This window comes from Larimichthys crocea, chromosome VI (genome assembly GCF_000972845.2).
Source record: "Larimichthys crocea isolate SSNF chromosome VI, L_crocea_2.0, whole genome shotgun sequence".
Lineage (NCBI taxonomy): Eukaryota > Metazoa > Chordata > Actinopteri > Sciaenidae > Larimichthys > Larimichthys crocea.
The window spans coordinates 16,358,706-16,384,917 of record NC_040016.1 but is presented as its reverse complement, the minus strand read 5'-3'; the positions used below and the strand labels follow the sequence as shown (position 1 = coordinate 16,384,917).

The window sequence follows — 26,212 nt, the reverse complement described above, 5'->3', positions numbered from 1 at the left end:
TTTGTTCCCGCTTTCCTCTGGGAATAATTATGTTGACAGGCAGTGACAGGTATAAATGTGCAGTGCAATAAAAAACATGCTTGACAAAACAGCTGCACAAGCTCTCCTCACTGTTGTATGTGGTTGTTTTAATTAGATTTCTGTGTAACACTGATCACTGCTTTTTACTTTGTCTGTATCTTTCAAAATATTTTATACCTAATTCAGACTAAAGCTAATTCCGTGTATTTATTTCTTGGGTTGAGTGACTTATACCTTTTTTTTAGGATTATTAATGAGCATTTCTAGTTTTAGTGTGCATCATGCTTAAGGATAAAGCAACACGGAATGTCAGTTTTTAATCACTCTACTCTTCCCTCTATCCTTTAGTGAGGGAAGCTTGAAGCAACAGTCTCCTTTTCCTCTCCAGTAGACCAGACATCACTGCTGCAACCAAGGGCCAAGTCCAGGCAGCACAGCAGCAGCTGTGGCCAGGGTAGAGGGGGGGGTGGATGGGGGTTAGAGCTAGAGGTGAAAGCAGCAGCAGTCACAGGAGGACAAAGATGGATGAACAGTACTCCACAGGATCAATCAGGCACTCTGAGCCACAGCAGATCATCTTTCTCCAGCGGCACGTTAGTTAACACCGCCTCATCCCTGCCCCCCATAAACCACATCACACCACAACCTATATGGCACCTTTATGCCACGTATAAGAGAGATGCAGGCTGAAAGAAGAGTGAGGAAGGGAATATGAGAGGTAAAGTGAGCCGGTGAGAACGCTAAAGACAAGTTGAGGGGGCAGTGAGAAAATGTATTGATTGTTTTCACTGTGGTATAATTGCAATTAAAGGTTGCAAACAGGCCAGTGGATCAGTTTCACTGCTGTCACCCAGCAGGACGCATGGCAGCATTGATGCACACATTTTCTCAGCCAGCAGAGAAAAGTGCTAATACACTGTTGGTCCCTGTAGACTGTTTGTAGATTAGTGTCATGTTGTGCAGTAATTTAGCACTGCAACTTCTAAAGAAAGCATTTTACACAAACAAATGTAAAGAGAGGTAACAGTTTCTGGAATTGAGATTGGATACAGATCAAGAAAAGTGCATTTCAGTGAGAATGTTGCACTCATGATAACATCCGAATATCTTTTATTCCCCTTTGTTCCCACTGTTTTCTGATGTTGATAATGCCATATTACACAACCTCACCTCATTTATTGTCTGTAGATAGTTTGCCTATGTGGCTATGTTTTGTGAACAGTACAAACGTTCATCAAGGACACAAGTGTGCTGTGATAAAGAACCTTTTGTTAGCATTTTAAGCCTCAGGATGTCTGTTATTTTCTTAGACAAAAGTACTCTTGTGTAATCGGGACAACTGTAACCCTAGAAGAAAGCAAAATAACTAATGTTTTTGTAAGTGAGGGAAGTATCCATGTAGAAGCTTTATGAGAAACATCTGGCTCACTGAGCATTCCCATTTTTCAAAATAGAAAATACGTTTGAAAAAAAAGGTTCTTCCGCACCCTACAAAATGTAGCTTCAGGATTTTATTTTTTATTTTTATTAAATGTGTGCAGATTAAAGCTGCACATATCTATATATTTTTTATTAACAATTTAGCAAATGACCAAGCGTATTTGGGGCAAATGGGGTTGTTTGTAGTGATGAATCTACAGATATTTATCATGTGACTGCAACTCCTTCAGCTCTGTGGATTATTTTTTTTGTGTGTCTTTCAGGTCATTGTTTTGGTTTTACACCCTGCAGCTTTAATGTTTTAGTTCAGTCTCACTGCTCTCTTCAGTCTTTTTCATAGCAGCAGGAGGCAGCTATGATAAACCTACTGGGCAACAGTTCGCTAAAAAGTTAGTGTTGTGTTAAAAGCTTGTTCTGTTGCCACCAAGTGGCCAAATTAATACTGATGGCAACAGCGTCTCATGGTAGCAGTAATAACATCACGCTAACATCAATGGTAGTTCTGAACTTTAAATGAGTTTAAATCTTTTAGCTCCACTCTGGCAACAGTTTGAGCTTTTCAAATAGTGTCACATTGACATAATCAACAGTTACTCTACGATAACCCTCCATGACTTTCTATCACAGACCCAATCAGTGCATCCCATTAATTTTTTTTGGAACCTCAATTTCCTGCTTGTGTGTGTGAGACATCTTTATGGGAACCAAATCGACTATTCATTAACGAGAGGAAGCTGTATCAAGAGCAAACATCTTTAATTAACACATCCCCAGCACTTCCTGTCTTTGATCTCCCCATTTGATTTATGCCTCTGCAAGAAAAGGTTGGGGTGGTGGAGGGATACAAGAGGAGTTTGGAGAGGATGAAGACGCTCCATGAGAAAATAGCGAAATAGTGGAGCCCCTGTTGATCAGGACGTCTTGCAGCATTAAGACCTTTTTTCCCTGTGTGTCATGGGGCCAGCTCAATTACCAGTCAGTGTGACTATCTCCTTAATGGCCTGATAAGCCAATAATCCAAAATCCTTATAGTTTTAATGACTTTCTGTCTAATTAAGGACCGTTTTATAAAAAGACAGACAACAGAGGCCTTCACATTGTCCAGAAACCTATTGTTGGAAATATCAGTGTGACCAGTTAAGAACAAGTAAAAGGCTTTTAAAAAGTATTAATATATATATTGTACTTAGAGACTTACTGTACTTAAATCATCACATAATCCATCTTGGACGATTTAACCATTCAATGTCAAAGAGGTCAGAGCAAAGTAGAGGAGAGAAAATTTCTTGAACTCAGTTCTCACACTAGATTGAAATCTTTCTAGTTGGGAATGTAGATTTTCATTCTTCAAATGTTTTCTTGTTTTATGTCAATTAAGTATTACATCAAAATACATATGTAAAATGGACTTGGGTGTTGAAACAGAAATCCCAGGACTACATGACGTCTGTCCATTTCCTATAAAATAGAGATGCTATGCGTCCCTATTGAGCCAAGTGGAGATTCTGTGTGTTTGTTAGTCTTTAGCACCATCTACTGTTTGGCCATACTGCTATGGAAGACCAAAGACCAAAGACCAAATCTGTACCAAATCACAAGCTACTCTTAAAACATCTCAAAGTTTAATTGTATAAGAAGAAAAAACCAGTTGCACTGATTTTCTATCTTATATTTTCACATTTAAAAGTAAGTAATAATTTGAAATTAAGAGTCATTGAGTCAGTATGCAGGAACTGAATATGACCACAGCTAATTCCTGAAACTTAACTCCTCCACTCTGTGTGAAGAAAAAGTGGCAACTTTTCTTTACAAAACATATTTGCCAACATACAGAAAATTTGATTTGGTTTGTTTGGAGTTTTAGGGGAGTATTTTGGGTATACTGTACAGTTAGTTGTAGAAGTATAAGTATGTTGCATGCCATTACAAATTGCTTGTAAGTTAGCATGTTGCCTTTGCTTTTATGTCCTCTCACACAGGAACTTGGGACAACATTTGGCACAGAAACATGTTTTCAGATGCTTACATCATAATTAAGTCAAGTTCAAATGGACATGTGATTATTTTGTCACATGACAGCACAAAATATTACGTCAGCCATTTCATTTCAAGTTTTAATATTGGAGAGCAAACAATAACCTCTGTTTATTTTTAAATAGACTGAAATACTATTTTGGAATCTTTGGGTGAGAATAAAGGAAATTATCCATATATTTACAGACAAAATTATGATGTTTGTCTTATGTCAATGGTCCTATAAATTGCTTTTGCAGTTGTGGGTGATTACTCAGACCCCAGAGGGTTAAGCAGAAATGAGGTCAGCCAGCAACATTTTCCAGAAAAAAAATACCCAAAAGGGAGGCAGTAGAATTTATCCAACAAGATAAATATATTAACACTCCTATGAGTCACTGTGACTTCCAGTCATCCAGTGATAAACTTGTCAGTCTATGTGTCATTCTTCATTGTGGACCGTTTTTTCACTGGTCAAAACAGGAGGTGTGTGGAAACTGACTGATAACACTGTGTGAGACAAACCACAGGTGCACACTCGACTTTTGTCACAGGAGAAAAAAAACAGCCGCACTTTTCCATACCAGCAAAGGTTGAGTTGAGATATAAAAGAAGGAGTGAAGCATCCATTCTTTGTAGAAACTTTCTGACGTACTGCAGACATGCTCAGGTTTCTGGTGTTGACAAGTCTCGCAGCCTTGGGTAAGAAAATAACAGCACACACTGCGCTGTACAACCATTCATTATTGATCTCTTAATCTTTCATTCACTTTGTTATTCTCTATCAGTCAGTCAGTCACTCTCTCTGTCATCCAGTCAGGCACTCATTCTTTAGTTTTGTCAACACACAAGTGCTTCAGATACTATACTCTAGCAGTACACTCTTGTTGCCCTCATTTCTAATTTCTGTGGGTGGAATGTGAATAATATTATGAGGCTTCTGGGAAACCGTTTTTATGGTTTTTTAACTAGTGCTGGCTGAGCTGGAGCCCGAGCCCAGGTACCTGGAGGACAGCGTTGAAAGGGTCGTGGGGGGTGAGGTGGCCAGCCCCAACTCCTGGCCTTGGCAGGTAATCTACTGTAACATGAAATCCAAACATGCACATGCTGCTTCAGCAGGAGATCAGAGTTACTATTCTGATCTTTTCCTCCCTTAGATCTCTCTTCAATACAGATCTGGCAGCAGATACTACCACACATGTGGAGGAACCCTGATTGAGAGAGGCTGGGTTATGACAGCTGCTCACTGTGTGGACAGGTAACATAATGATTAACTAGAGCACAGACTAAGTATTCTTTGGGTGTTTGAGTTTAAGGGTGCATTCATGCACGTTTTTTGATTACTCTGACTTGAATATCCATAGCCTGCTCTTATCAACAGAGTACGATTTATTTCTGTGTTTCTAAATATCACCAGTATGAAGAATAACAGTCTAATTTGTAACTGTCACATACCAAGGGGATTCATTGATTTGAAAGAAAGAAAAGTCTCTGAACAAAGGAGTAGAAACATAAGCAAAACCAGGAGTAATTTAGTGCCGTACTTTGGCCTTTGCTTTTTACATTAGTCTACTGTAATAAGAATTCATATCTCTATACTGACTTGCAATTAATAATTTGAGACAAAAATGTTAAAAATATTGTGTTTCTTTATGCTTCTTCTTTTTTCTTTTTTTTCAACTATTGCAGCCCTAGAACATGGCGTGTTGTTCTCGGGGAACATGACCTCTACAGCAACAGCGGCACAGAGCAGATCATTGCAGTCAGCCAAGCTTACATCCATCCCAAATGGGACGCCAGCAGACTGTCCGCTGGGTAAGTATTACTGTACTTTTTTTTTATGTTCATCAGGTTTTAAGGATCTTTAACCTAAATTTAAAGAGAGGTGTCTTTTAGCTTTAATGTTTTGATTTCTATCGTTTCCCTCATTTCACAAATAATTCTGGGCAAACTTAAATGTTCTGTTGTGAAGAAGTGGTGGTTACCTGGCATCACCAGGGGCGCTCTAAACAGTGGTCACAAAGGTCACATAGAATAAATTAAATGTGCGTGATTTGGTTGACGAGATTGTCCAGAGATAGATAGTCATGGGGAATTTTATAGTTATTCACACTTTCCCAGAGGCAGAAGCTAATAGGACAGATTTGTAGATTTGAAGTATTTGGTGTAGTGTGAAGTTCAGTCAAACACAATATTAGGCTTAATATCTTGGCTTAATTGTTGATTGACTATGGAATTAAAAACATAATCATGAATCTGAGTGAAACTAAGCTAAATGTATTCAATACGATAATAAATGATAATAAGTTGGGGTCTTTTTCCCAACTTTGTGTGTCTAACTCACAGACCAAATGTTGTCAGAAGTGTAGTATCTTTGCCAAGTTATTTTGGGTTTGTCCTGTTTGATCAATGGATCTCCACCTCAGATTCGACATTGCCCTGCTGCGTTTGTCCACTGAGGCCACCCTGAACTCCCACGTCCAGCTGGGTTCTCTGCCTCCCTCTGGCCAGATTCTGCCCAACAACAATCTCTGCTACATCACCGGATGGGGACGCACTTCCAGTGAGTTGATCAATTCAAAAGTCTTTTCTGTAAAGCCCAGTGTATCATGCCTTTACAATTTTATCCTGTCTAGCTGGTGGCAGCCTGTCTTCCGAGCTGAAGCAGGCTTACCTTCCTGTGGTCGACCACAAGACCTGCACTAGAAGTGACTGGTGGGGCAGCACTGTCAAGACCACCATGGTGTGTGGTGGTGGTGGTGCTGAGGCTGGATGCAATGTGAGTCTACATTAAAAAGAAATTTGGTTACACACTCAGTGACTAGAATTATACTATAAAGTATATTATAGAGGATTTATTTGACTTGTACTTTAGCTTTATATTTGTATGCCAAGGAAGCGGTGAAATGATTCAGATATGTTGGTGAAAATACTGATGATGCTCTCTTTAATCTCCTCCCAGGGTGACTCTGGTGGCCCTCTGAACTGCCTTGTTAATGGAAAATACTACGTCCATGGTATTGCCAGCTTTGTGTCTGGATATGGGTGCGACACTCCCAAGAAACCCACCGTCTTCACCCGTGTCTCTGCCTACATCGACTGGATGGACTCGGTCAGTATTAATATGTATATCTATCATATATGAAAGACAAACAAAACTTCCTCATCACTATAGGGATGCCAGTACGCCTATATGGATGAGTTTTGTGGATTTTAATGAATCTTTAAGTTACAGTATATGTGATGGGTAATATTTATTTGCATCTTCTGTTTTCCAGATCATGGTGTAAAAAGAAGACTCATCAAAGTTGCAGCACACAAAGACAGAGATCACATTCAACCATGTTTTCATCTGCTGTACATCTTCACTTATCTGGTCTCATTCTACCAAAAATAAACTGCATTAATTAAAACTTTGAGTGATGACTAATATCTCATCAGACAGTTTATGTAACTACAGTCGATGGTATGAACGTCACATTTCTTTTACAACCTTGCAAGAACATTTTTCTAAAGGGAAATGAAAATGTGGCACACAACTACTTAAATTAAAGTGTGGACACAAACTGTGAAAATAAATGTTCGGCACTTCAGGACTGTTAGTGATTCTTGGAAACACTTTTTTATGTTTAAGTAAATGTGGAAACACAACATCACACACTATCACAAATTGTGATAAAGCCTGAGAAGGACCACAGGTGCTTTTCTAACCACTGCCTTGCTCAGCAGTGAGTCCATCAAATGAAGGTCAGCTCATGGTATAAAAGGATGAAACATGCTCTTAGAAATGTCGAGACGCTGCAGACATGCTCGTGTTTCTGCTGTTCACTACACTCACAGCCACAGGTAGGAAATATCAAGACTGTATTGTAAATAATCTGCTACTGAACAAAATGCTAATTTCCTCTCACTTAGAAACTTGGAAATTACTGTAGATACAATTAACACAATGGGAAACCAGGTCTGAATGGTGTTTTTAATGAGTTTCCTCTGTGCCTCAGTGCTGGCTGAGTTGAAGCTTCAATCCAGTCATACGGAGAGTAGCACTGCAGGAAGAATTGTGGGAGGTGAAGAGGTGCCTTATCAATCCTCCTGGCCTTGGCAGGTACAGCATCACATAGAGAACATGTAAAAGAAGGTTGCTCTCTTTGCCGCATAGTACAGGTAGTAGGCCTAGATGAAACCAAAATACTCTGCATGTACCAGATCAGGATTTCAGATGGTTATAGATCAGCTTGTTCGAAGCCTTTCTTTTGTTATCTTCAGAAGAATTATGCTCCAGAATTGTTCTTAATTGTTTTTGTGGACTGGCATCTTTGCAAATACTTATTCACTTACTTGCTTAGAGATAAAAGAGAGGATTGATACCACTCTCATGTTTTTCTATTAAATATTAAGATACATCCAACAGTCAGTTAGCTTAGCTGGAAATGGGTAAAAAACTTACAGCCTAGAGCTGTCCAAAAGAACACAATCTGTCATCTTATCGTTTAAAGTCTATATGGCAAGCTAAGATGACTATAGCCTCTTATACATCCACATATGATATTTATCTCCTCATCTAACTCTCAGGCAAGAAAGTATATAAACATAATTCCCAAAATGTCAAACCATTGCTTTAGAGGATAAGTGTGTAGGATTTAGTGATGTCTATCTTGCAAACTACAACCCCCTCCACTCACCCTACCATTCCAACAATTCCAACTACACCATGGTGGCTGCAGAAAGTCCTATCTGAGCCAGTGTTTGTCCACTACTGTAGAAACATGACAGTGCAACATGGCAGACATGATGGTTTAGCTGCTTGAAGTGTAGTTCAGTGTAAAGATACTGCAAGAATAAAAATATATGGTTAAACTTTCTCTTTTCCTTGTTTTTCGAGGATAGATGACAACCTTTTCTTGATACGAATATTTTGTGAATCCTGCTTCAGGTCTCTCTCCAGTATTACTCTGATGGCTCCTATCACCATTTCTGTGGAGGAACACTGATCAGGAGAGGATGGGTCATGACTGCCGCTCACTGTATGTACAGGTAACAGACACACTTTATTCTGTTTCCTTTCTTGTCTTGTGTCTTACCTCTCTTATAATGTTTCACCGAGGAAACAAACACACTAATCCAAGCTAAAACAGTTCCAGGTCTATACGTGTGGTCCTCGGTGATCTTATCCTGCACAGTGACGGTGGAAGAGAGCAATTCAGGAGTGTCGTCGGTGTTTATATCCACCCTGAATGGAACTATAACAGCATCTCCTCTGGGTAGGTCTTAACATTTTAGTTTCACAGACATTTAGCCTTTTGTCCATGACATATTTTGTTGAATGAAATTTTGACTGCATGATATCTTCTGTTTACACCATTATTTAAATGTCAAAAACAATCTTATGTTGTGATTAAATTACATATTTACAATAGACAAATTTCAAATGGTCCCATTTTTCTGTCTGATCTGATCTTTAGTAATGACATCGCCCTGTTGAGGCTGTCGTCTGATGTCTCATTGACCTCTTACGTGAACCTGGTCTCTCTGCCTCCTATTGGTGTGATTCTGCCTCATAACAGCCCCTGCTACCTCACTGGATATGGACGTACCTCCAGTGAGTCAGAGGCAACTTCTCACGCTCATAATTGATACATACGTTTACATAAATGTAAAGTATGCAATCACCTCAGTCTCACTGTACATGCTTGTCTCTCCTCTGTGTACCTTCAGCTGGTGGCAGCATGCCCTCCAGAATGAGGCAGGCCTACCTTCCTGTTGTTGACCATGAGACCTGCACCAGCTTCGGCTGGTGGGGCAGCACTGTCAAGGAGACCATGATCTGTGCTGGAGGAGGTGCTCAGTCAGGATGCAATGTGAGTATGGTATTAAGTATTATATAAAATATGTGTAGTGGTCACAATTCATTAAAGTGTACCTAAACCATAAAACTGTGATGTGGTGGTAGTATTGCACCCAAAAATGCAAAGGAGCTGAGTCGTCAAATAAACAGCTGTTTATTAGACAAAGGGAAAATCGTGGGGAGGCGTCACGGATAGAGCCGGGAACGAGGGAGGTGGAAGGCGTCGAGGGGTTTAGGCTGGGGCAGACGGGTGCAGTAGCCGAATGGCGAGGAGGGCGAAGAGCTGGAGTCTGCAGACAGAGAATATAGGTAAATACTCAGAAAAACCTCAAATAACAACTTCTCTAGAAGCCTGGATGGTCTACCAAGATGCAGTGGCAGCAGCATGCAGGAGACCAGCCTCTAAATACTGCTAGAGACTATGATGATCTGATTCAGGTGTGCGCAGTCAGCTCCACAGCAAACCACTCCCATCTCTGCAAAGAGAGCACATAGAGCCCAACCCCCAGCCTAAACACACCACAAAAAACACTTTTTTCCGATGATTATTTAGTGTTGATGATTGATTCAGGTCCAAATCCTGATAGTTTAGTGACAGTTAAGCATTTCTTTAATTTATTAATTACACATTTTGTGGAATAAATCTGTATAGCTACCTCCCCCTACTGGTTGAAACTTGGCTATTGCATTTGAGTTTCACTATTGGCTGATTCTGGAGGCAGGAGACGTATGATGGCAGCGTTTGTCATGAACAACACAAAACAATGCAAGTCAATACATAATAATAATTAAGTTGTATCATGCATCACATGAGCTCGTGAAGTAATATAAACTACAAATAACATATCAACTCAGATAATATTTTGCTAGCTCTCATTTTAGTGAGAAAGCAAAGGTTTAGCTAAGGTTAAAACCAGCTAAGCAGCCTAACCTACAGTATTACAATATATTTGCAACTTTGACTTTGGACTTTGGACAACTGGGTGGCAGTTGTTTGTAGACATTAGCGGACTTCACAAGCAAGCTAGACTGAACAATGCATGTTAGTGAACAAGTAAGCTGAAGTTGTTTTGTTTTTAGCTGTGTATTTGTGTATATTTAACCAGCAGTTCTTTGTTTTATACTAGGGTGACTTTGGTGGTCCTCTCAGTTGCCGAGTTGGTAACAGTTGGTATGTCCATGGGATAGCCAGCTTTGTGTCTGGTATGGGATGCAACACGCCCCAGAAGCCGACAGTCTTCACCCGTGTCTCTGCCTACATCACATGGATAAACTCGGTCAGAAAAAAACAAAATCAAAAATCAGACTGTGAAATGTCCAAGCCAAGTTAAAATCATTTCAAATGAATGTGCTGTTGATAATATACTGAAAACATGTCATTTTTCTCCCTTAGGTCATGAACAATCCCTGAAATAAATCATTTTTTCAACAGAATCTACTGAATTGGTCTTATTGTGTAACTCATTTACAAATAAACTTTTTAGCTTCCTTAAGTTCTGCAAATTTGACAATGACATTTCAAATTATAACACTCATTAATAGATGATGCATTATACATCAACGTCCAGATAAACCCTCAATTTCAGACCAACATTTAGGGCCTCCTAAAACTTCACATTTGCAATTTTCCCGTTCAGGGCAGCATGTAAGCATTGTCAGCACTCAGAAAGTTAACACTGTGACAGAAATGGGACAAATGCACAGACGAACAGACGGTACACTGAGGGATCGTACCAGGCACACAAGGATACACTTCTGTTTTTCTGACATAATGCAAATTTGATCTGATTCTGTGTCCTGAGACAGCCAGCAGTTCTGAATAAATGCTGACATTCATTTTGCAGCCTTTTGTCTTTTGGTTGGCCTATCATTTAGTATTATTTCTGTTTTTTTGTTTTTTTTAAATGAAACTCTTGTTCTTTTACTTCCATCAGAAAATGGTCAGATAAAATTGGTCTGAATGGTGTTAATAAACAGAAGGTTTCTGTTACCCTTTCTATTGCCTCTCTGGGGTGTTTGTGACATTTTAGAAGGAAATGGCTGCAGTGAACACTGAGGCACTAATGGAGAGTATATTAGGCGCATGATGAGTCAGAAACACACACATGCTGCAGCTGTGCAGCTATAAGCACAAAGGCTCAGGCAGTTTGACTGACTGAAACTCAATGTGCTTGGTGTGTCTTATATCATTTTAACCAGTTCTCCATGACCCAATGCACTCCCCACTTTTTAACGTGAAGTCTTAATCTCTTGAACATAGCAAGCTTATTTTATTTAATGTTTCATATTGATCTTTCAACACTAGAGTATCTAACATAAATAAGCTTAAAGTAGAGTTTGTGGAGAGGTTATTATAACCATTATATATGTGGATGTAATAGTTCTATCCTCTGAGCTATACTTTTATTAATATAGAAGGATAACAAGAGTTTCTTTAAATCTCACCCTAAAATGTGCTCTACATACTAAACAGACTCTCTTCTGTTTATGAGACTGTCACACTCACAGTTAAATTTAATCAAAGAAACTATGCAATGAGTTTTTGAATAAAAAATGAATGTCGTGCGTGGTGTAAAAATAGCAATTTGGCTGGGTGCTGGACTGTTTCTTAGCAGTCAAACAACTGACTGATCCCATGTAAAACAGTGGCTCAGTTTCCCCCATGATTGCAGTCTTCATGCCTGGCTAAGCTAACCAGCTGTAGACCCCAGCTATATATGTACTCTTTGCACTAACATGAAAATTAATTAATCTTGTCTTTTAACTCTTGGCAAGAGAGTGAATAAACTTATGTCCCCAAATGTCAAACCATTCCATTAAATCACTTTTTCTTATGATAAATACAGGTTTTTCAGATGGTATGTTTCTTTGTGTAAAGCAGTCTGTGAGTCACATGCAAAAAGAAACCTTTATAAAGGTCATGTCTGCACTGCTAACCTGCTGTGATCTTCTTAGAGATGGGCAGAGCTCAGATCATACAGCATGTCACAGATAAGTTGTCAAAGTGTCGCTCGGCAGCTCAGCAGCACATCAGTAGATGTGTAGTTGGTCTGTGAAGCCTGAATAGTAGAGCAGTAAAGAGCAGAGCTGTTGATCTTACATCATTGAGCCTCAGTAAGACTGGCACATAGCTTGTAGAATAAAGCTCTGTTTCTGTTGCCTTAATGTAGTTCATTTGTCAGTTGCCTCCTTTAATCTTGAAATCAAGAGAACTGGATAATTCTGATAATAAAAGCCACTGATAATAAATGCTTCTTATTTTCAGGTGATTATACACTGATGAAAACATACTTATGCATATTATATTCAATTTCTACAATATTCTGTAAATAAACCCACCTAGATTTTACACATTGGACCTTTAAAAAGTAATTTCTACAGTACTGTGCACTAACACTGCTGATAATATCACCTCCACTGGCCCTTATGAATACTTGCATTGCTTTGAAGTGGAATACTGTACTGTAGCCTCTGGGATCTTACTGTAAGCTTTGAATACTGATCCTAATCTGTATTATTAAGTAATTTAAGCAACTTGTAACACCCATCATAATCTCATTACAGTCCCTCCTCTCTACATGTTCCCCTCAACCTCCTGCATACCTGGAGCTCAACTATCAACACAGCCCGTTTCTGACTTGAGAGCAGCTTTGAATGTGAATTTCTGTGCTAGATGAGACTCTAATTTTTTATATCTTATGAGTCCTTATGAGTGGATCCCCTTATGGTAGATAAAACATGAGAATATTACCTCTACAGTAACCCAATATGCCCTTTTAGTGGAGAGAAAAGCCACTGACATGTGTAATGCCACTGACAGTGTATGTTCTCCACAACCTGATCCTCTCATATTTTCTACACATTACACTCAATAACTTAGCACTTATAACAGCACAGTCGGCTGTTTCTCGTGTATCAACATACATCTGCAACATGATTTTGACTTTTTTGAACTCAAACATTTAGCAATATCACTTCACACTGAAATTATATCTGAAATCCATGTAAAGGTGACAGCAGCCATACGTTCATAAAGATCGATATAAGCATTGGTTACATGTTACAATGTTTATTCAGGGTGCTAAATACCACTTTCCTTACAATATCATACCGTGCATCCTACTCAGATGTGAATATATATTAAAGTGCACTTTCGGGCAAATAAGTTGCCCCTAACTACAGCTTGATGTGAGCAGAATATTATTTAGAAATGTTACAAACCATTTAGGGTAAAAACCCTTGATCTAGATACTAATACCAGACAAGACTTTTGATAAATGCTAACATGATTAATGAAAACCTCCCAGCACACCTCCTACAGGATGTTAAAGAGTGTGTATCTCCTGGTGCACGTTGCCTACGTGTACAAACACAAAGGTTTACTGGAGAAAAAAAAGAGAGTAACCTTCAGTACAGGACTCTGTAGTGGCCAATTTAAGTGGAAAGAAATGGTTTTAATCGCTGAGTCAGCTATAGCATGCATGAATCCGCACCGTGCTGATAACTGTGAGACAGACACAGGTGGATATGTGCTGGTATTGAACAACATACACACACACACACTATCAGCAGAGTCCGCCTTTAGGGTATAAAAGAGCAGTAGGCAGAAGTCGTGAACAGAACATTTCAGGAGACTGCAGACATGTTCAGGTTTCTTGTGTTGACCTCTCTCGCAGCCCTCGGTAAGAGCCGTCTGATTTCTTTCACTCCTTTGACATTCTGCACACACACACACATACACACACGCTAGCACACTTGAATACTCAATGCATGACTGTAATGCTTCCTGTGTCTTTGCTTTGCTCAGTGCTGGCTGAGCTGGAGCCCCAGCCCAGGTTCCTGGAGGATGACAGTGTTGAGAGAGTTGTGGGAGGTGAAGTGGCCAAACCCAACTCCTGGCCTTGGCAGGTACAGTGGTCTTTGTCTACTGAGCACCACCTCCACCGAGTGGTTACACGTCAAATTCTACTTGAACAAAAGTATACTGACAAAATCTACTTAAAGTATCAAAAGTAGAAGTACTTGTTATGCAGAGCTGCCTCTTTTTAAGTCCTTAAAGAAGTTATTATCTTGTGCAATATGCTAAAACCTGAATGTGCTCAATGAGCCACAAAACTGAAACACCTTTATGGTTAAACAACCTATATTAATGCATCATATTTTATTAGTTGGTCATATGTGTTGCATGTAAAATCAAAGTAACAACTTACTATAGTTGTTAAATAAATTAATTGAAGTTTAAAGTAGCATATTTTGGAAATATACAAGTATAAGTGCCTCAAAATTGGCAAAGTACAGCACAGTTCTTAAAGAAATAAATGTAGTTTCTTTTCACCACTGCTCTACAGCCATTTATGTCACATTTGTTGAAACCTTTAAAATATAAAAAAGATTAGCACAAGATATATTCATCTACAAAGGTCAAAAGGTGCATTTAAAAGCAGTGCCAATGATGCCTTTAAGCAGTTTTCAGTGCTGGGAATGCTGCCAAGAAGCATTTGGCAAAAATGTGAAAGTTTCAGTTTCTAGTAGCTGTAACCCTCTCTGTCATTGTTTGGCTAGATCTCTCTTCAGTACAAATCTGGCAGCAACTTCTACCACACTTGCGGAGGTACCCTGATCAGGAGAGGATGGGTTATGACCGCTGCTCACTGTGTGGACAGGTGAGACTTAGTAATCACAGAATAGCTGATATGGAGAGATATGAATGAAGGAGTGTGTTCTGTGAGCTGAACATTTACTTTAATGAATTTCATTACTTATTTCCTGGTGGCTTGCGTGCATAACCAAGTCATTTTATGTTTAAATTTGATTTGGAACCATTGCTGCATTTGAGCCATCTGTTTCAATCTAACATTCATTATTATATAAAATCTACAATTCCACCCCAAAAATGTAGTTTCCATATAAAATATTGATTTTCAACAGATGTCCTTGGGTTTAGGAGAGAGTACTAACTGTCAGACTGCCATAAGTATGAGTGGAATAATGAAAATCTTCATGTTTTGTACAACCACAGGTCCAGGACTTGGCGTGTTGTTCTTGGAGAGCACAACATCAACTCCCACGAGGGCAAAGAGCAGTACATGAGCGTGAGCCGTGTCTACCTCCACCCCAACTGGAACTCCGCCAATGTTGCTGGAGGGTTAGTGGTTGTTGTTTTTCTTTAGATCCCGTAATTCATACAGAATTAGCTTATATGACTAATATATTGATATATGTATATTACATATTATATATATTTTTTAATGCATTTAGTTATCTGTAAACATATATAAGAAATGAAAAATATCAAAAGGCCTTTTTGAAATGTAATTTTTAATATAAGCCCGCATGCCACACATTCAGAACATAAATAGAACTGAAACATAAAACTAATCTGCAAATGTGAAGATTTATTGTGCTTTATATTAACATATTAAATGAAACATTTTTTTGTTTTGGACCAGCAGTGGTTCAGAAAGTCCTTGGGTTTTCAGGAAACTTTGATTAACCAAGCAATTCATATATTATTTAATAAAAATAAATTCAAGATGAATAAAAATAATAGTTAGTTGCATAATATCTCTAACAGCTTACCCTTAAACAAAACCATCAAAATGAGCTTTAGAAATATTCATTCACTGACTTGAATGCTTGTTGGGGTGACCTTCAGGTGGGACATTGCTCTCCTGCGTCTGTCCTCTGATGCTTTTCTCAACAACAACGTCCAGCTTGGAGCTCTGCCTCCTTCTGGTCAGGTTCTGCCCCACAACAACCCCTGCTACATCACTGGATGGGGTCGCACCCAGAGTAAGTCTGACATAATGACACATTTGCTATATTACCTCAGTATTTAAAGATGTATGCAGCTGTATTCGGCATGAAACAGTTGTGTAATAGGTTACTCCTGTTATCTTCTTATCTCCTGTAGCTGGAGGTCAGCTGTCTGCCCAGCTGAAGCAGGCCTACCTGCCTGTTGTTGACCACAAGACCTGCTCCAGCTATGGATGGTGGGGCAGCACTGTGAAGAACTCCATGGTCTGTGCTGGTGGTGGCAGCGAGTCTGGTTGCCAGGTGAGAAAGGACTCTGCACGCCTGCACCATTAGTAATTCTTTTTACAAGAGTGCTCCACTGATTTGGTGTTAACATATAACCACTCATTCGTTTCCTTTATCAAAACCTGGTGCCTACATTACCCACATAACACCTTGATCGTTGACAGGTCAGCAGGAGATTCAAGTGTGTTATGCAAGGAGCAGATAATGTAGCCTCGATTCGCTAGTATCAGGCAGAGATGAGGAGCAGGCGTTAGAGATATAAACTTGCTTCTTTTTTAATTCACACCTCCGGATTTTTTTGCTCATTTTTCAAGCTCACTCTCCAGTCAACATTGACTCAAGTGACATCATTTAAGGCAGTTTGAGACACTTTGCACAGCTCCCGCTGGAGCCAGAAAAAGATTTAGACAATTTTTAACATATTTACAGCATCTTTAAAGCTCGACAACTATTTCAGGGTGTCTCTTTCTCTGTTTATTAAAGGTATGACAGTGTTTATAACTGCATTTTTAGTATAAATTCTGATCTACATGATTTTCCTCAACCTGGCAATTCAAAATATGTTCATGCTAATGCCTTAAAATAGATATATAAAACATTAAAAACTCACAGTGACAAATTATAAACCCTATATAAAAGGTGCTTGTTTTAACTCAGATTGTGAGCCAAATTGTTTTCAGTTGTCTCTAACAGCTGCGATTAGGATAGTGGGAATGATCTTTAAGTCTAAGAAGACTGAACCGAACTTCTCAGAACTTCTCAGACTCACATTCCACCATGACAAAGTGAAATTGAACATCTCCCAATAAGCCGAGGGCTGACCCCTTCCTGTCAAGGAAGATACTTTGCAGGATTACTTGCTGTATCAGCAGGGCACAAGTCAGTTACAATGATCTTGGCTTGTGCTTAAATGGCACACTGTTTCAAAGTCTTGAAGGCTCATGTCCTGCACAAAGTTGCTCGAGGCTGTCTGAGATTAGAAGAGGATATGAGAAGCATGTGGTAACACGTTAAAGGGCTTTGGAAAATGTGGCATTCTCTCGCAAGTCTGCTAAATGGTTGTGCATTTCTGGCCCTGAGGTTCGTCTGTGACGTGTTTCTTTTTAATCCAGGGTGACTCTGGCGGCCCCCTGAACTGCAGCGTCAATGGCCGGTGGGTTGTCCATGGTGTGACCAGCTTTGTGTCCTCCTCTGGCTGCAATGCTTACAGGAAGCCAACCGTCTTTACCCGTGTGTCTGCCTACATCAGCTGGATGAACGGAGTCAGTATTAAACACTATAAATCAGAGATTATCAAATGTTTTTAAAAAAACATTCCATAACTTGTAATCTTTTTCATACAATCATTCACCCTTGCAAAAACTTGTTTATTTGTGTAGCATTATGTTAGAATCTGTGAGGAAAATCACATAATAATTCATTTGTCCTTGCTTTGCCAGATCATGGGTTGAGAAGAAGGATGATCTCCATGGAGACGAGCAAACACTCTGAATTCAACTTAAATTTCTGTCCATCTCCATCAGAATAAAATAACCTATAATGTACATTTGACTTGCTTCATGTTTTGTTTTGCATTTTGCGTTGGATACAACAAGCATTTGTCATTTTCTGATTTATAAAACCATAACTAGAGGTGAAGAGTAATTTGGGTACAAGAAATGTTCAGAGCAGATCTATTCAGACAGTAATGTTAATGAGTAATCTCTCATATTACAAAATTTGTATGCAAGACCTGTGGTTACTAATTGATTTTAGATTAAAGTCACGCTATCACAAATAGGAATAATTAAATATTATTGTGATAGGTAAACAAAAAGTTGTGATTGGGCCATGATCACAGGTTCAACAAGACTTGAGCTAACTTCAAATGATGACAAGTGGATCCAAAAATACCCTGCAACTGTCCAAGTACAATCAAAAAATATTTTTTTAGTGGCATCTAGTAATGTAGTTGCGGATTGCATCTCCCTTGTTTCACCTGCTCCTTCCTAGAGTGGAGAATGTTGAGATGAAGGAGGAGGAAATTTGTGAACAATATGAAAGGCCCTATAGAAACATAGTGGATCAACACGGTGGACTTTGTGAAGGAGGACCCACAGTGTCTGTAGATATTAAAGGCTCATTCTAAGGTAACACAAACATAACAATTTTTATTTTTAAGTGATGAAACTTTAATGAAAACATTGTTATGCATATCATATCATATTTTGTAAACAAACTGCACCATTAAGATGACTCAGTGTGATGCAAAACTCAATACCTGCTTACAATGTAAATTACTGAATATAAATAATTCATAATTGTCAACCATTCGACCAAATAAATGATAGCAAACTAATAAGGTGAGTTTCCTCTGCATATCATCTGCAATAATCAGATTTAATCAAATTATACAAATGCGAATTCAGTTAAATTAGATAATTCATCAGAAATCAGAAACAGTGTGTACATTTCCAGGGGACATCAGTATTTCAGACTGCATGCAAATATACACATGATATTTCCTTAAAGGGTCATTCACATGATTAACTTTCATGCAGTCTATTTTTTTGAGTGTGCTCTTGTATTCTTGGTCAAGGAGGACTAGAATCCATCCATCTATGATTGGACTGTGAGAGGAGATCAGAGTCCCTACGGGAGACTAAAGAAATACAAACAAAGAGCCACACTGCTGTCACTCATAACTAAACACATTCAAAATACTATGCCACCTCTATTCAAACATCTAACAAAAATATAACTTCAAAATGTGTGAAACAGTTTGTCAAATCAACTCCAAATCAAAACATAAAAAATCCCCTAGGCTACCTAAAAATGATTTTAAGTCAAATAAAGCTATAAAATATATCAACCTGCCACAATCACAGAGGGAGGGAATAGCTGTCATAAAGATGAACTGGATATCAGATGAGACAAAACAAATAAAGAATACCAAAGAACAAGTATAATATTTCTTAAAAGTATACTGACATATGCATTCACATAAAGGAAATGATAGATACTTTATACAATAAAAGGTTAAAGAGGGTCAAATTCTGCTTTGATAGACCAACTAAAACCACACACAAAATATGTTAATAGTTACACTTTGAAGACTCCCTACGACTTTAAATGTGATTACAGGTATTACACCTGTGAAGAGGTCCATGCTGACTTTTCGGTCAGTTTGTACACAGCGCCATATTGAGTCTATGTGTGTGTCTGTGAAAAAATGCTGCTTGTCTCTGCACCAGTGAGGCCATATGGTGGCGATGATGGCTTTACATCCTACAGTAAATGTCTGTCATGTTGTCCCGCTGTAACACAGGCATCTGGTGTAAATTTAAGCTGAAACACTGACGAGTGACATTTGTAACGAGTGAGAGGAACATCCAAACTTGTTTTATGCTTGGAGGGAAATGTGAACCTCTCAAAAATGTTTAGAAAAAAGCTGATGTGATACATTTGGATTATAATTACGGAACTGTAATAGCATGTAGAAAGCATTTTCATGTTTCAGCTGGCTTTAGTGGAGGTATTTTTAGTACTTTATATACTGTCGGCTACTTTTTAATACATACATTTTAAATAAGCATAAAGCAAGCAGCAACCTCTGTGGCTGTGAAGTGAAACCAATGCGAAAGTGCTGAAAACTGCAGTTCCCTGAATGACCGCATTAGGCTGGCTACACAGCATGTAGTCTGTCCATAAATCCCCATATTAAAATATCTAACTTCACAGCAGAAATAAACATATCTGAGCCTCACAATAACTCTCATATTTATAATGTCTATGTCATGAAATAGTAGGGAATTTAGAGAGTATAAGTGAGATATCTAGTGTTAGACGGTGTTAGCACTGACCTCAAACATTTTGGATGCAATATTTTTAAGGTAAATTATTGATTCTAAAAAAAGTTCTAATGTCAAATGTTCTTTAAAGTCCATGTAAAGTCAGACCAAAGAAGAAAGCCAAGCTGCAATTTTGAAGCAATTGAAACATGTCAGATGAGTTAAGAAAATTATATGAATTCATCTCTATCTCTTCGCTATGGTTTGCAGGGGTATGCTCGGGGTGGCCTCAGCGTCATCGAGCCACCCTTTAGGACCGCCCAAAAAATCCTGGACTAAAAACTGGTGAAAAAAATGTTTTAACCTCTAACTCCTCTTCACGTTTTCAGCAACTGTTTTCCAAAATAATTTGTGTATTTTAAAAGAAATCTCAGAATTGAAACAACACAATGGCTCTTTAAATATTTAACTGTCTCTGCACAACACTTTGAGATATTCAGTCAGGATGGCGAAACTAATTACTGGATGTTACATGAGTTAATCAGTACAAAATTAATTGCTAAAAACATGTTTTACCACTTTCTCAGCTAATGGATGAATCAAAATCTTAATGTATCTGTAATATGTCTGTGAGGAGGTTATGTTCTCCACTTTAATGAGAAACAATTCACTTGTATGACTAATTATAACTCATCCATCATGTTTTCTGCTTGATTAATCATATTCTTTTGATGAAAAATGTTCAGCTCTCAATTAAACACCCTGTCAGGGGTAAACTAGTGACAGTATAGATTCTACCTAATGTTCTCAGAAGTCCTGTGAAGACTGTGCAGTGGGTTTTATTGTTTTCATCTGACTCATTGGTCTCTCTAAGGGTTTGTCCACTGAAGCCATACTTAACTCCTACTACAGCCTTGCTCCTTGTCAAATGACCACATCTTGTCCCCCAACCAACTCCACTAAATCACTGCACACACCTCTAATTAGCCAAATAAATAGTTACTTCTGTCAGGGGGAAACTAGTTAAACCCACCGGAGAAAACAAGTCAAATTATTTAATTAGCAGCATGAAAGCCACTGAGGCTACTACTCAGATGCAGTGGTGATTTAGGTAACACTTTATTCGGATAGTCCGCCTACAGATCGTTTTTGGAGTATTAACATTTCAACAACTATTTAGTTGAGATTCAGCAACTGTTTTCTGATATTACATCACTGTATTTAAAGTTTAGTCAGGTTTAGGCACAATATACTCACACATACAGTCACATATAATCTATGTATAAATTGTTAAACATCTACAGATAAAGAGAAATTTACATTTACATTTACATTTAGTCATTAAGCTGACCCTTTTATCCAAAGCGACTTTCAGAGAAGGGAACAATCAAGGTATAGTGCGATAAGAAAGCGTTAGTGCTGTGAAATGGTTGAGATGTTAACAATGCTCCATATTTGGACTATCCAAATATCCAAAGAACCATACCTGATGTTGTCGTCAGATGAAAAGTCAGAGCATCTGCTATTACATCTCCACCCAGTTCTATTTAAAAAGTTGCCAAAGGTTCACTCAAAACCATAGACATACTAAAACACAATTAAAGCAGTAACATATTTAACTTCATTTATACCGACCCTAACTGTTTGGCCTTTCTTCCTTACACCTCAGCTTTGTTAATTTGGCAAAGCGCTTGCAGTGTTATATTTAATTCCAAATCCAGCTCATTAAAATCATCTCTGATGGTTCTGGTCTCATTAAAACTCCTAAATGCCAACAAATTCAAATGAGCCGCAAACCTGCCTACCATGGTGAAACAATTTATTCTGTCCAGGAAGAGCACTGGGTCCAATACTGTCATTACTGTGGAAAGCAACATACAACAGTAAACAGCTAAGTGTCTCCACTTCAGAGGACACAGATTGATACCTCAGCTGCTGCATCCCTTAAGGCAGAAAGCTGCCTGAGCTTCCACAGGGTAGTGATTGCTCACTAATGGCTGCTTTTATTGAATGCTTTTGAGAAGCCCTATTATCAGTGGGCTCACGTTAATGAGGATATACACAATATATTGTGCCATACTGCCATACTCAACTGTGTTGTCTTATTAGCTGCTGGTGTGTTGTTTGTTTCTATCATCTGTTGTCAGGACCACCACCATCTGTACAGGTGGCAGCACTCTCTGGATGTCATGTCAGTCCTATATAAACTCTTGTCAACTCCACAATGTTCTTTTGCTGCAACAGTCTGCAGCAGGGGTCTTGCCTTTGATGGGGACACAGTGCCATCTGGTGGAGGATGTATGTGCTGTGGCTGTAGCCACAGTGTTTGCCTTCATCTTAGCGTCATAAGCAGGTCACTAAAGGGACAGCCTGTCAACACTATCTACTATATACTCGGGAATGTCTCAGCATACATTAGTTTCATTCTCTCTACCCGCAGCTGAATGTCTCTTATCACATTATTGTTTTTTCATGTTGCTTCCTAAAACATTTAAGAATTATGCAAAGCACACTCTTGTAATAACAGCATTTAAAAAATTCAATACCAACCACCTCCTGGCAGAGCTCTCCCGCTGCTCCTTCATCACAAATTTCTACATTCAGCTGATTTAGTACATGCTGTTTAATATTTAATAACAAATTGCTGACTGCATGATGCATTGACGAGCCTAATGAAATCAAAACATAATGAAACAATGGGTGACAGATAAATAAAACATTTAATGAATGTCTTTAATGTCAAAACATTGCACATAATGAATTATGCTTTGGACTTTGGTGTTCATGCAGAGTTAAAATATGCATAAATGTTATGACACTTTGTATAATAATATATCAGGAATCCAGTGTACTTATTTACAGCTGAAGAACAAAATATATACAATATATCTGACATAACATTTTTTGTTATCATGTACAATTCCTTCCCTTGCCTACCGTTTACAATAAATCAAATCTTAGATTTTACATCCAAACTTAGTTGAACAAGGTTTCAACAAGGCACAATAGAAAAATAAAAATAGAAAACAGTAAAAATATACTGTAGTATGTAATAAGAAGCATTCTAAGTAGAAATATCCATCTTTTCTGTTCATTCAATCTGCTCTGCTACCCTCAATTTGAATATTACTAAACTTTTGCATGTGCTACAAACAAGGCCTTATATTTCAAAACTTGGCAGATTGCACAAATGCCCTGACATGTTAAAGCTGGAGGATTTTTTTTTTTTTTTTTTTTAAAACATCACACCATGCCCTCGATGGTGTCCAGCTTTGGGGAATGCTGAGCCTCAGGGTGCTGCCTGCAGACCTGCTCGTAGTCTTTCAGCACCTTGACTATCTCATCATTCCCAAACTGCATGGCATCATCGACTGGTAGGTTCCCCCACCTATACAGCAATGAGTAAAGATGGAGAGAGAAATCAGCAGGTAAATTACGGAGTGCACATTTCACTATTCAATTATGGATTCACAATCTGTTGAATGTATCACACAATTACAATTTGATATTAAAGAAAAACTGATTGGTGTAAAAGTTTGTGTATTTCCAATAAATAATTGTGACTCTGTTGCGCTTACCACCTCTGTTCAAATAAAATTATGATCTTTACATGAATCATTTCAACACTTTTCTCTGAGTCCAGCACAAGAACACACACAAAAGTAGACGTCTGGAACAGCCATTATGGCATTATGTTATTGCGTGAGATCAATTGAGTCATGTTAACAAGGTAACAAGAATAAAATAACAGGTGATAAGGTACACTGCAGCTAGATAATAGTCACAAAAGCCACATTTAAGGGAAAAACTAGGTTGCTAGGTTGAAATGAACTGATATTATCCTTCAAATTACTTTAATTTCCTACTCTATGTGGTTGTGGTTATGTTTGCACATCTGGCTTGGAGAGATAATTGTACTTATTTAATGATAAAAACCTTTTTTTACTACTACTTTTTTTTTAAAGCAAATACAAATCACAGGAGACAGATGGGTTATTCTAAGCAAACGTAGCTTATGAACAAATAAGGAGAGTTTATTCCTTTTGAAAACAACAAAAAGTTAAAATAGTTAGACCAAATTAATACAAATTAGCTAACAGCAGTTAAGAAATTCAAAGCTAAAGGGAAAAAGGCGAAGAAGCTGTCGTTCTCACCTGTCCTCTACAAATGGATCCACTTTGCAGGTTTCAGTAAGGAACTTCACCACATCTATGTGACCTGAGGATTAAAGAAAAGACAACAGTTCATACTTTTCAGATAGAGAGAATGTTTTTTTCTGATGACTCAGAAACCACTTTCAGTCTGGTGTCAAAAAGCAATACAGGAGCAAGAGATCCTTCAAAATCATACCGCCCCCAAGCTAGAAAACTATTCATGATACAAGTTTATCTAATAGCATGCCATACTGTGGGTGGAGAAAATATAAATATGAATTACATGGCGTATGATTAATCTCCCCAGAGTGCAATGCTCTGCCTATTTCATTTGGATGAAAACAGTTATTACTCCCATTTTCTTCCTTCTAAACAAATGGCTTGCTTACAAGTCTGCTTTTGAAAAATGTTACCGTTGAAGACACTGTAGTGGAGCATTAAATCTGAGCTGTGAATAAACTTAGACCACAACACAAGACAAATAATCGACCATATGGTGCTCTGTAAGGGTATGTGAGCTGATTCATTAGTGGGTTTGTATAATGTGAGCCAAAAGAGGTACTGTGCCTCTACAGTTAATCATGAAAAACAAATGAAGTGAGAACTAACTTAGCACTAATTACTGCTGCGAGTGTCGAAGCAAATTCTTAACAAATGTTAAGTGTGTTTATCTGTCAGTCGCAGATAAACCCAAAGCGTAATCTTTTTACCCAGTGAGATAAAAATAAAGTTAGGAGCAGAAAATAATGTTTTTGTACAGAACTAAAGAGAATGAAGGATTAGCAGTGTGGGTGTGAAGCACAGCAACATATGTGAGTGTAAACATACAATGCAAGTAAAATACAATTTCCCATTTCAGCTAGGTTTAATAGGAGTTTGTGGGTGTGTGATAGGTGCTCTTTGGTTGCTGTGTCAACAAATCCTCATTAAAAATGAATCTGTAACTTTCTACATGCTGTCATCTTAGAACCCAAGCGAGCATGCCAGAGCATGTAGTGACAGGCTTCTTATGTTTCCCCCCCTCATCTTTATTGGTATCCAGCTATATATATATATAACAGAGTGAAATGTAATTCGTATCTGTGTCATCAGACAGGACGGGATGGGACAGGTTTGACAAGAAACATTTCACAGCAGACCTTAAAGTGTCTCCAACCAAAGAAAATGTAGTGTTTTAACATTTTAAAAAACATTACTCATTACAGATTTAACAACACATAGTTACACACTTTGGTAAAGGCCCTGAACACCCACACAGGTACTTCCACTTATCTGATCTCTGCTTAGGTTCAGATGTACACAAGTTCTATTTTCTGTTCCATTGTCTCTAAATTTATTACAGTTTATATTCTTCTGCTTTTTCAATGCTCGGGTCAGAATCATAGTTCAAGTATTAACATTATCAGCAGAATCTGAAGAGATTATAGCTATGATGTTATGCCAAATATTGATAGAAACTGAATTGTGCTGCAAAGAGTGTGAGAAATTCTTAGCTTTAGCCAAGCAGCAACTTCCGTCGCTGTGAAATAAAGCCAATGTGGTCAAAAGCGTCAAAAACTGCAGTTCCTCGACAGCCACTTGTGGCTGGCTACAGAACAAGTCAGTTTCCAGAAGTACCCATATTAAAATGCTCAACTTCACAGCAGAAATAAACATGTTTGCAGCCCAGTGCAAAAAAATGCAGGTGCAGCTAATTTCCTCATGCATGACAACTGTACTGAGGCTGAATTTCTATTTAACTCACCAGTTCAAATTATATTAAGGCTTTAAGATATACATAACTAACAGCGTGGCTCTTTGATTGACAGGTAGGTGCCATTACAGATGATGTAGCATCTAGTTTGCCCTCAGTCCTACATGAGGATGAAGAATTAGAGAACTGGGCAGAGTGGAGGGACAGAGCTGCTGCTAGTTGATGGCTGCTGAGG

General features: G+C 38.4%; 4 protein-coding genes across 6 annotated transcripts in view; 3 read left to right on the top strand and 1 right to left on the bottom strand.

Moving 5' to 3' along the window:
• Positions 1 to 4,019: 4,019 nt before the first annotated feature.
• On the top strand, positions 4,020 to 6,887 carry LOC104922035 (elastase-1). Its single transcript, XM_010734741.3, has 8 exons — positions 4,020 to 4,176; positions 4,447 to 4,544; positions 4,632 to 4,732; positions 5,164 to 5,289; positions 5,901 to 6,037; positions 6,111 to 6,253; positions 6,437 to 6,586; positions 6,753 to 6,887. The coding sequence occupies exons 1-8, from the start codon at positions 4,137 to 4,139 to the stop codon at positions 6,762 to 6,764; spliced, it is 807 nt and encodes a 268-aa protein (XP_010733043.1). The 5' UTR covers positions 4,020 to 4,136; the 3' UTR covers positions 6,765 to 6,887.
• A 108-nt stretch (positions 6,888 to 6,995) lies between these two features.
• LOC104922034 (elastase-1) lies at positions 6,996 to 10,796 on the top strand. Of its 2 annotated transcripts, XM_010734740.3 has the most exons (8): positions 6,996 to 7,320; positions 7,476 to 7,579; positions 8,408 to 8,508; positions 8,610 to 8,735; positions 8,937 to 9,073; positions 9,190 to 9,332; positions 10,447 to 10,596; positions 10,713 to 10,796. In XM_010734740.3, the coding sequence occupies exons 1-8, from the start codon at positions 7,281 to 7,283 to the stop codon at positions 10,728 to 10,730; spliced, it is 819 nt and encodes a 272-aa protein (XP_010733042.1). In that variant the 5' UTR covers positions 6,996 to 7,280; the 3' UTR covers positions 10,731 to 10,796. The 2 variants fall into 2 exon arrangements, with proteins under 2 accessions (XP_010733042.1, XP_019113736.1); XM_019258191.2 differs by lacking the exon at positions 10,713 to 10,796 and having other exon boundaries at positions 10,447 to 10,686.
• A 3,093-nt stretch (positions 10,797 to 13,889) lies between these two features.
• On the top strand, positions 13,890 to 17,904 carry LOC104922033 (elastase-1). Its single transcript, XM_010734739.3, has 8 exons — positions 13,890 to 14,001; positions 14,127 to 14,227; positions 14,882 to 14,982; positions 15,339 to 15,464; positions 15,975 to 16,111; positions 16,233 to 16,375; positions 17,473 to 17,622; positions 17,800 to 17,904. Exons 1-8 carry the CDS (start codon positions 13,962 to 13,964, stop codon positions 17,809 to 17,811), a joined length of 810 nt encoding a protein of 269 aa, XP_010733041.2. The 5' UTR covers positions 13,890 to 13,961; the 3' UTR covers positions 17,812 to 17,904.
• A 4,927-nt stretch (positions 17,905 to 22,831) lies between these two features.
• gls2b (glutaminase 2b (liver, mitochondrial)) overlaps positions 22,832 to 26,212 on the bottom strand; it is a 13,819-nt gene continuing 10,438 nt past the window's right edge. For both annotated transcript variants that reach the window (XM_027279879.1, XM_019258147.2), the window contains 2 exons: positions 24,285 to 24,348; positions 22,832 to 23,518 (listed from right to left, as the gene is read on the bottom strand). In XM_027279879.1, coding sequence (XP_027135680.1) covers positions 23,374 to 23,518; positions 24,285 to 24,348 — 209 coding nt within the window. In that variant the 3' untranslated portion in view covers positions 22,832 to 23,373. The remainder of the gene's footprint in view (positions 23,519 to 24,284; positions 24,349 to 26,212) is intronic.

Coding starts and splice junctions, on each gene's coding strand:
- LOC104922035 (XM_010734741.3), top strand. CDS start 4,137: ATGCTCAGGTTTCTGGTGTTGACAAGTCTCGCAGCCTTGG. Junction 5,290..5,900: donor GCCAGCAGACTGTCCGCTGG/GTAAGTATTACT, acceptor TCTCCACCTCAG/ATTCGACATTGCCCTGCTGC. Junction 6,038..6,110: donor CGGATGGGGACGCACTTCCA/GTGAGTTGATCA, acceptor TATCCTGTCTAG/CTGGTGGCAGCCTGTCTTCC.
- LOC104922034 (XM_019258191.2), top strand. CDS start 7,281: ATGCTCGTGTTTCTGCTGTTCACTACACTCACAGCCACAG. Junction 7,321..7,475: donor CACTACACTCACAGCCACAG/GTAGGAAATATC, acceptor TCTGTGCCTCAG/TGCTGGCTGAGTTGAAGCTT. Junction 9,074..9,189: donor TGGATATGGACGTACCTCCA/GTGAGTCAGAGG, acceptor GTGTACCTTCAG/CTGGTGGCAGCATGCCCTCC.
- LOC104922033 (XM_010734739.3), top strand. CDS start 13,962: ATGTTCAGGTTTCTTGTGTTGACCTCTCTCGCAGCCCTCG. Junction 14,002..14,126: donor GACCTCTCTCGCAGCCCTCG/GTAAGAGCCGTC, acceptor TGCTTTGCTCAG/TGCTGGCTGAGCTGGAGCCC. Junction 14,983..15,338: donor GCTGCTCACTGTGTGGACAG/GTGAGACTTAGT, acceptor GTACAACCACAG/GTCCAGGACTTGGCGTGTTG.